The sequence below is a fragment of the Podarcis vaucheri genome (assembly GCF_965113315.1).
Source record: "Podarcis vaucheri genome assembly, chromosome: 2".
NCBI classification, from domain to species: domain Eukaryota; kingdom Metazoa; phylum Chordata; class Lepidosauria; order Squamata; family Lacertidae; genus Podarcis; species Podarcis vaucheri.
This window is the reverse complement of record NC_138760.1, coordinates 5,516,906-5,525,035: the sequence shown is the minus strand read 5'-3', so window position 1 is coordinate 5,525,035 and position 8,130 is coordinate 5,516,906. Positions and strand designations below refer to the sequence as shown.

The window sequence follows — 8,130 nt, the reverse complement described above, 5'->3', positions numbered from 1 at the left end:
AGCCAACTGTGGGGAGGGCAACATTTATTATGTCACCATTAAGCCAATTTCTCTGAATTGTAGTTCCTCAAAACTTTGAAGTTTACTATACATGCATATATGAACCAATAGATTGGCACTCTCTCCAACAGTCTAGGATTGCTCAAAGGCATTTTACAACATGTGAGGTGACACTCAAAGCGCGTTGCAAGACACATTTTATATCACATGTATTGGTTTGTGAAGGTAAAAAAAAGGTCTCTCTAGTACATTAGGAATTCTGTATCCAGTGTCCTTGCTTTGCTCATTTGCATTCTCTCTCTCTCTCTCTCTCTCTCTCTCTCACACACACACAAAAGCAAAACACTGAAATCTAGTATTCTGGGTTGATCTGGGTTTATTGATAGGAAAAAAGAGAACTGAATCATCCTGTATGTGCCAAGGCTAGGCAGGCAGCCCGATTCTTCCAGCCTCTCCCCTTCCTTGGCCAGGGACTCCTCACCTCCAGACACCCATCACGTAAGCTGAACGCTTGTCTTGCTGCAAGAGATTTCAGCCAGGCTTGTGGCTTGAGACTTCACAGAAGTAACAGCCAGCCTTTGCCGTAAGAAGCTGTGTTTCAGCACAGTTCAGCACGTACTCCCATGCCAAGGGCCTTAGTATATGTGAAACAATGTCGGCAGAGAGAACAGTTTGCAACATTCTCCCAACCAACCACTATTTCGCATTCTCTCTTTGCTGGGGTTCACTAGACCAAGGCTGCAGACCTTGCACAATGGCTTGGTGCTATGCAAATGAAAAATAGTAGAGGAATGGCTTGTAAACGACAGAGCAGACTTGAACTTGCTTCATGCAAACCTTCCCTCCCCAACAGAATGCTAGGAAGAGGCCACACAGGGAAAGTGTGTCCTCTCCCTCGCCACCCTCCTCCAGGTTCAAGGCACACAGGTGAGAGGCAGCCATCTGCATAAGCCCAGGGGTTTCCTCCACATACACAAGAGCTTTGGGGAAAGTGGGGTGGGCGGTGAATGAGTTCCAGCTCTCCACTCCATGTTGCATTGAGCCAAAGGCCTGTTTCCACCTGGAACGGCACACCCCAAAACAGCATCAGGTCAAGAGACTCTTGGCTGCACAAAGCTCCCAATGAGTCAAGTGGGTGGCCTGGTTTTTGTTGCTCCTGATGCCAAGCACAGCTGGCATGAGACTGTGAGGGTTGACGCCAACAGCGTGGCATGGGAGGGCACCACAGATTTGGCACCAAGGCTGCCATGGCCGTGTGAGGCAGCTTATGGAAGCCTTTTAGGCTATGGTGGGGACATGCCTGAGGGTACTTGAGAGAGACAGAGAGAGAAGGGGATGGGAAGGAGGGAGAGAAAGAAAGAAAGAGAAAGAGAGAAACTCATGAGACGGTAGTGGGTCAAGTTTGCACCTTATGGGCAAGAGATGCCCCTCACGCTTGCCAGTCACTTTGTAGGCAATTCTAATGGGATTCTGGTCACTATTGAAACACACTGTTCTTCCTGGCGAGCAACTGAAACGGTGCCCAAGAAGTCTTCAGGGGGGAAAAGCCACAGGTGACCAAGTTCCAACGCTTGTTGAGGTTCAGAAATCCAGTTCATCTGAATCAGCACTGGCAGCAGCTGGTAATTCATCCTGCCTGCGCCCCCACACAAAGCGATAGTTGTCTTCCAGCTGCCGCTGCCTCCGCTGCTCTTTATGAGCTTCTTCCGTACCCTGGATCTAGGAGGGGAAGCAAAAGGCAGTGAGGGCAGGGGAGAAGCACACCAACACATTGGTGTATGTGTATGCATATATCTTCCTATATACATCAAAATGAAACCAACATTGGAGGATTTGTAGTGCTGTATCACAATCTTGGATTTGCACGGAGTCAAGGTGCGGAAAAGTGATGGTTTAAAACAGCAGAAGCATGACTAAAGCTGGAAAGGAAATGGAGGTTTCAAACAACACCAGAAGTTTTAGGACAGCAGGAATGGAGACAAACTGAAAGGGAAAAAGTGGTGATTTTATAGAATGACAGAAGGTTGAGTACAATGAACATGGGGAGGGGGAGAGAAATGGGATTTCAAAACAAGGTTTGGTACAGCAAAAATGGAGCTGGGAAAGGCTCTGTTGTGTTAGCTTTTTGATGTGGGCAGAGAAGGGTACAACACAAAAGCTATTTCTTCTTGTTAAAACTGATTTGCCTTTAAAAAAGACCACACCTCAGTCTCTTTCCATCCTTGCTTTACTCAAACCTCTGCTATTGTTTGAGTACAGTGAGATGGGAGAAAAACTGAAAGGGAAAAAATGACTGTTAAAAAATTCTCCCTCTTCCATTCTTCACTTGTCTCATGTGTGAGAGATAAACTATGATATTCCATACGACCTTTACATTATGTATTTCTCTCTCCTGCCACTATGTGTTGTCTTCAATAAGAAGTTCCAAATTCAATTTGGGAACTTAACAATTATTTTATTAACAAGCAATCACCCATATATGTGCAACAACCGTCAACTGAAACCTCTCTAACTGAACAAGCTGACAGGCTTGCTCTTAAGCCTCTATTTATTTTCAAGATACGGTAACATATCAGCACAAAATGTATGTGTACAAAGTAGCTGCACATTAGGAGAGAGGCGAAGGCAAGGAAATGGGGTGATCTGTGTGCAAGGAAGAGATGAGAAAAGGTGCATAGAGGAAAAAGGGGTGTAAAGGTGAAAATTAGCTTATAAAGGGGGTTACAAAAAGGGGGGTTTAGGAGCCATGAGAAAGGGGTTCAAGATGAAAGCAGGGGTGTGAATGGGTCTGAAGAACAGGAGGAGATTATGGCTTGTTAACTGAGAAGGTGAAAAGTAGGTCCAATATGTAGAAAAAAGAAGATGCAGAACATTACCATGGGGGTGGTTTCTTTCCAAGGGGGTTGCACAAAATGGGGGGAGGTACAGACATGGGGGTAAAGGTGAAAACAGAGGTGTAAAGTGGGGCTGAGGGAAAGAAGAGAGAAATGGCTTCAGAAATAGGGTTGGGAAGGTGAAAAGCAAGCAGGGGCACAGCAGTCTCTCTCTGTGTGTAATATATATACACACACAGACAATCAATCAATCAATCATATGAATGGTGGGTGACAAATTCTAGGTCCCACTGCCAACCCAAGATATTTTGGCACCCTAGGTATAAAATCTAAATGGCAAGCCCTCTCCCCCAACAGGAAAGGAATACGGGGAGTGCACTGTAGAGTCTGCCAGGAGGAAACACATCCCTCATTCCACCAGGAGGCTCTTCTGCCCAAGCTTTGTTGACATGAATGGGAAGTGCACTGCTCCCATTCATTCCTGTGAAACAGGCCTAAGAAATGTTCCTGGGAGATCCTGCTCTGTGGGTTTGTTTTGAGTTTCCCACTCTGCTGCTATCTTTAAGGGTGCTGAAAAAGCCACCCTACTTAAGTGATTACCATTTATTAGTCATGGTACAGCTACTTCCTGCAGGGTTTTACCAGGTGAATCTTGTGGTCCTGTCCAACTCTACAATTCTATAATTCTATGTGTAGAGCAGGGCCAGCCCACCCATGAGCTCAGGTGAGGCTACTGCCTCAGGCAGCAGCATCCGCTGTGGCAGAAGATCCAGCCTCCAAGGAATGCATCGCCCACAGCTGCAGCAGACTCCTTGGGGACCAGATCTGCCCCCCATGCCACCTCTACAGTGGCCTCTTGGCAAATAGAAGGTGCTGCTGGTTGTTCCCTGGTTTCCAGTGTAGATCTTAATTCCCCCCCTTGTTTCTGATGCAGATCTTCACTCACCCCTTCTTCTCTGGCAGGGGTGGGTGGGGAGTACCATTTTGCAGTTTGCTTCAGGTGCCAAAATGTTTTGGGCCAGCCCTGGTGCACAGCCTTGTCCCCACCAAAGACCACAGCTATAGCCAGTCTCTCCACGTCTTCCACACCAGAGGACAGGACTTGCAAGCAACTCTTCCTCTTCCTTATTCCATATTAAATATAAACATGGTGTGATATGGAGGGGAACAACCTCTTTCTCCTCATTAAAACACTCCCTTCATCTTGGGCCCTCACCAGAATATTGAAGAAGATGTCCTTGAGATTTTTTGTGTCCTCTTCTGACAGCCAATGGGTATCATCATCGTCGCCCAGGCCACCCGTGGTCACAATCTTGATTTCAATTTTACCTGCCAGCCACAAAGTTAGCCACACATTAGTTGCCCTGCCCCCAGTCCTTGGTGGGTCATATTTGAGGGAAATGGCACATGAAGATACAGGAGCACGGCAAGGAGGTCTAGCAGGCTTGCCCTGCTAAGAAAGAGACAGAGGGCATCTCTTAACTGGAGAAGCAACAGCAGGAGATGCAGCCACATCAGGACTAGCCTGCCCGCAAACTACAACCAACATGTGCAGCACCCACACAAAGATCTACACGCAACAGCTGCCAGTCCACACCTCTTCCCTGCATCTCCCAGTAATATTTTAGTTAAAGCAGAAGTGCACAGCGACACAGCTTAGCTCAGTATTTCCCCTGCCTTCTGCAAATGCTGGCCAATGAAGCATTGTTTACCTTTAGATGAAGGTAAACAATGAGCACAGCTGTGTCCCATCATGCAGTTGCTATGGCCAAGTGTTATTGGAGCAGTGTGGGGAAGAGGCACAGCGAAAGGTCACAGGCAGTTTGGTCCCCACAATTCTGTTTGGGGAAAAACAGTACTGCTAGAGGAGCTGTTTCTATGGCCCTCTTCTAGTTTTAAAGAGCTATTAGCTTGGGGGTTTAGCAAGAGTGTGTGCACGCACAACCAGTTATAGTGGTTCCGGAAAGAACAGAACCAAACATTGCAGGTTGGTACATATAAGTTGCATGTTGCTTTCTCCTTCCTTTTAACACAAGGGGAATGGTTTGGGTTCCAGAGAAACCTCTAATGTTGAAGACAAGAGCATGCTGCTCCCACATTATCACCCAGTACTAAACTGCCCATAGGTCTTTTAATTGTAGAAAGGGTCCAGGAATGGTGATGCAGGTACAGCAGGGATGGATGCTCATCTCCATGGTTACCATGTGTGGGTGAACCTGCATGCTGACATTTGACTAACAAAATGCTTAGCTTGCCATCATTTAAAATCTCAAGAATAGGAGCCACGAGGCCTTTAAGACAGTGGTACCTATGTCCCCACTGTGGAGGGATGTGTGGATCCAGAATTGGCCTCCACAGTTACTTATGGACACACTGTTAAGGCCATATTCATGGAAGACAATCCTACTCAGCTACGAGTGATCACCAGAGAACAAGAAGGTACCTAATCTTGTGTACAGGTAATTAATGCACTTCAGTCACAATTCACTGGGATTTCAAAAAGAACAAAAGTCAGATGTTACATAAAGTCACTTGATGGCCTACTATCTTGACTGTGAGTCCTGGAAGACGTGCTCTCTGACTTGTGGGCTTTTTCCCACCTGGTCTGGGAGGGCAGGGCCCTGACTGACTCCAGCTACAAATGATGTGGCTGCTGAAGAGAATTTTGGGCTGGGGTAGGGGTTTGTGGCTACTATCACTGTTGCTGATGCTAATTTTTTTGTATTTTTATCTTCAGATCTTATTACGATTATGTGGAAATTGTTCAGTTTGGTTGTGTCTGCTTGATGTCTTTTATTTATTCTTTATTACTACTTTTGTTATGTTTGTTTTTATGTGAATCTTTTCATGTTGTAAACTGTCTTGAGCATGGTTTTAACTGCAGCTGCTGGGTGACCTTGGGCCAGTCACACTTCTCTGAAGTCTCTCAGCCCCACTCACCTCACAGAGTGTTTGTTGTGGGGGAGGAAGGGAAAGGAGAATGTTAGCCGCTTTGAGACTCCTTAAAGGGAGTGAAAGGCGGGATATCAAATCCAAACTCTTCTTCTTCTTCTTCTTCTACAGAAAGGTGGCATACACACAAAAGGATGCTGACAATACTATGCAGTAGAACCTAGTTCAGGGGTCAGCAACCTTTTTCAGCCCTGGGCCGGTCCACCGTCCCTCAGACCATGTGGGGGCCAGACTATATTTTGGAGGAGAGAAAAAATGAACAACTTCCTATGCCCCACAAATAACCCAGAGATGCATTTTAAATAAAAGGACACATTCTACTTGTGTAAAAACACGCTGATTCCCAGACCGACCACAGGCCGGATTTAGAAGGCGATTGGGCCACATCCGGCCCCCGGGCCTTAGGTTGTCTACCCCTGACCTAGTTCTTACAAATCCAACTTCCCATTTTCTTTTCTCCTTTAACACTCTGGTTTTGACAGATATTGGTGATTACACTTGAATTCTTCCCCGTCTCCCGTATCAAAGCACATCATAAATGGGATTCACATCAAACTTCTACCTTCATCCACTACAAGCCAGCTCTTTGTTTCCCCCTACTTTACGGCTGAAGGGTCTCAAAGTTAAAATGTATAATCTTACAGGCAACTCCTGGTTTAGGCATATCTGAAGGATGCATGATCAAAGATGTCAGGAAAAGGGCGAAAAGGGGCAGGGGCAGAATGGGGTGGAGCGGGCTTACTGTACTTTAAAAATCTTCAAGTTCTACAAGTTCAAATCCTGGCCTCAGAAACCTTCTTGGGAGAAGAATTAAGCAGATAATGTACAGTGGTACCTCGGTTTTCGAACAGCTTAGTTCACGAACAACTTGGAACCTGAATGCTGCAAAACTGGAAGTAGGTGTTCCAGTTTTCAAACTTTTTTCGGAAGCCGAACGTGCTCCGTTTTGAGTCCTGAGCTTCCGTTTTTACTGTTGCGCTGCTAATTTGTGTCCCCCCATTGTAATTGAATTATTCCGTTTCCGATAGCAGTGTTCTGAGGTGATATTTGGAGCTTAAATTTGGTGCTTTTGTTTTTGCTATTTATTTTGCCTTTTTTGTTTTTGAGGCTTTTTCAGTTAGTTTGTTTTTGTGACTGTGTGGAACCCAATTCAGCTACTGATTGATTGATTGTGGAAATGGATAAAAGCCCCCCCATAGGAACGATGACTATCATCAGTGCAGGTGAGAAAAAATGTAATTTTAAATTTTATCATCTACAATGCTGTCTTATTTATCTTATAGTACAGTACATTGATTATTGCTTTCATTTTATGGATCAATGGCCTCGTTAGTAAAATTCATGTTAAACTGCTGTTTTAGGGGTTGTTTTTAAAAGTCTGGAACAGATTAATCCGTTTTGCATTACTTTCTATGGGAAAGCACGTCCTGGTTTGGGAACGGACTTCCAGAATGGATTCAGTTTGAGAACCAAGTTACCACTGTGAGATTATCAGCTCAGGGGCAGAATGGCCAATGGCTCCCTGTGGTTTGCAATTAAGAGAGCCCTCCAGTGACTTGGCATCCCTGACTGCTCTCCCTTAAAGATCTCCCCCTAAACACAACCCCGCCCAGGCTAAAAAGGGCTCAAGGCCACCTCTGGCTGTCCAGGTTACATGGCTGCGTTACCTTCTGCCTTCAGGCCTTCCTTCTCCAACAGGTCCTTAACCACACTCTCTATGTGGCGCAGCTGTGGGTTGTCCCTGCTCATCTCTTGGACTCGCAGCAGCTTCTGCTGAGTGCTGCCTGGCTTTACTTTAGTGACCCTGACTTTCACGCGCCCGTCTGGGTCGCCATCTGAGACAGAAAAGGGGACAGAGGAGGGTCAGGAGGCCAATATTTGTGGGGGGGGGAGAGAGAACGAGAGCGCAAGCTGGAAGGGCCTACAAGCAAGGCTGGGGGTAGTCTGCATTCACAAGGAAAATTTCTGCCAATTGTACTTACGGTGCTTTGAGCACAATTTTTTTCCTAAGGGTTTCTTTTCAAAGCATTTGGAAATTTAGCAAAATGCAGAAGGTCCCTGGACTGCAGAGGAAAAGGAAGGCAGGAAGTCCCAGAAAGGTGTGGTGGTTATATTGGGCTGAAAACTGAGCATCCTAAGTCCCTGAACAGCAAGTTTCTAACCCTTAAGGCAGCCTTTCCCAACCCTGGTGCCCTCCGGACTCCCACCATCCCTGGTAGTGCGGGCTGGGAGCTAAATCTCTGCAGCGTACCCGGTTGGGGAAGGCTGTCTTGTGACTTGAAAGCATCTGGGTAATGCCTGGCTAGAAATATCACAAGGAAAATGGGGAGAGCTAGGCAAGGTG

At 46.2% G+C, this 8,130-nt stretch overlaps 1 protein-coding gene across 3 annotated transcripts in view; it reads right to left on the bottom strand.

Moving 5' to 3' along the window:
- Positions 1-358: 358 nt before the first annotated feature.
- OS9 (OS9 endoplasmic reticulum lectin) overlaps positions 359-8,130 on the bottom strand; it is a 32,700-nt gene continuing 24,928 nt past the window's right edge. For 2 of the 3 annotated variants that reach the window (XM_082208310.1, XM_082208311.1), the window contains exons 13-15: positions 7,454-7,621; positions 4,051-4,163; positions 359-1,719 (exon numbers count right to left, since the gene is read on the bottom strand). In XM_082208310.1, the coding sequence (XP_082064436.1) occupies positions 1,582-1,719; positions 4,051-4,163; positions 7,454-7,621 (419 nt within the window). In that variant the 3' untranslated portion in view covers positions 359-1,581. The remainder of the gene's footprint in view (positions 1,720-4,050; positions 4,164-7,453; positions 7,622-8,130) is intronic. The other variant, XM_082208312.1, reaches the window with a different exon arrangement.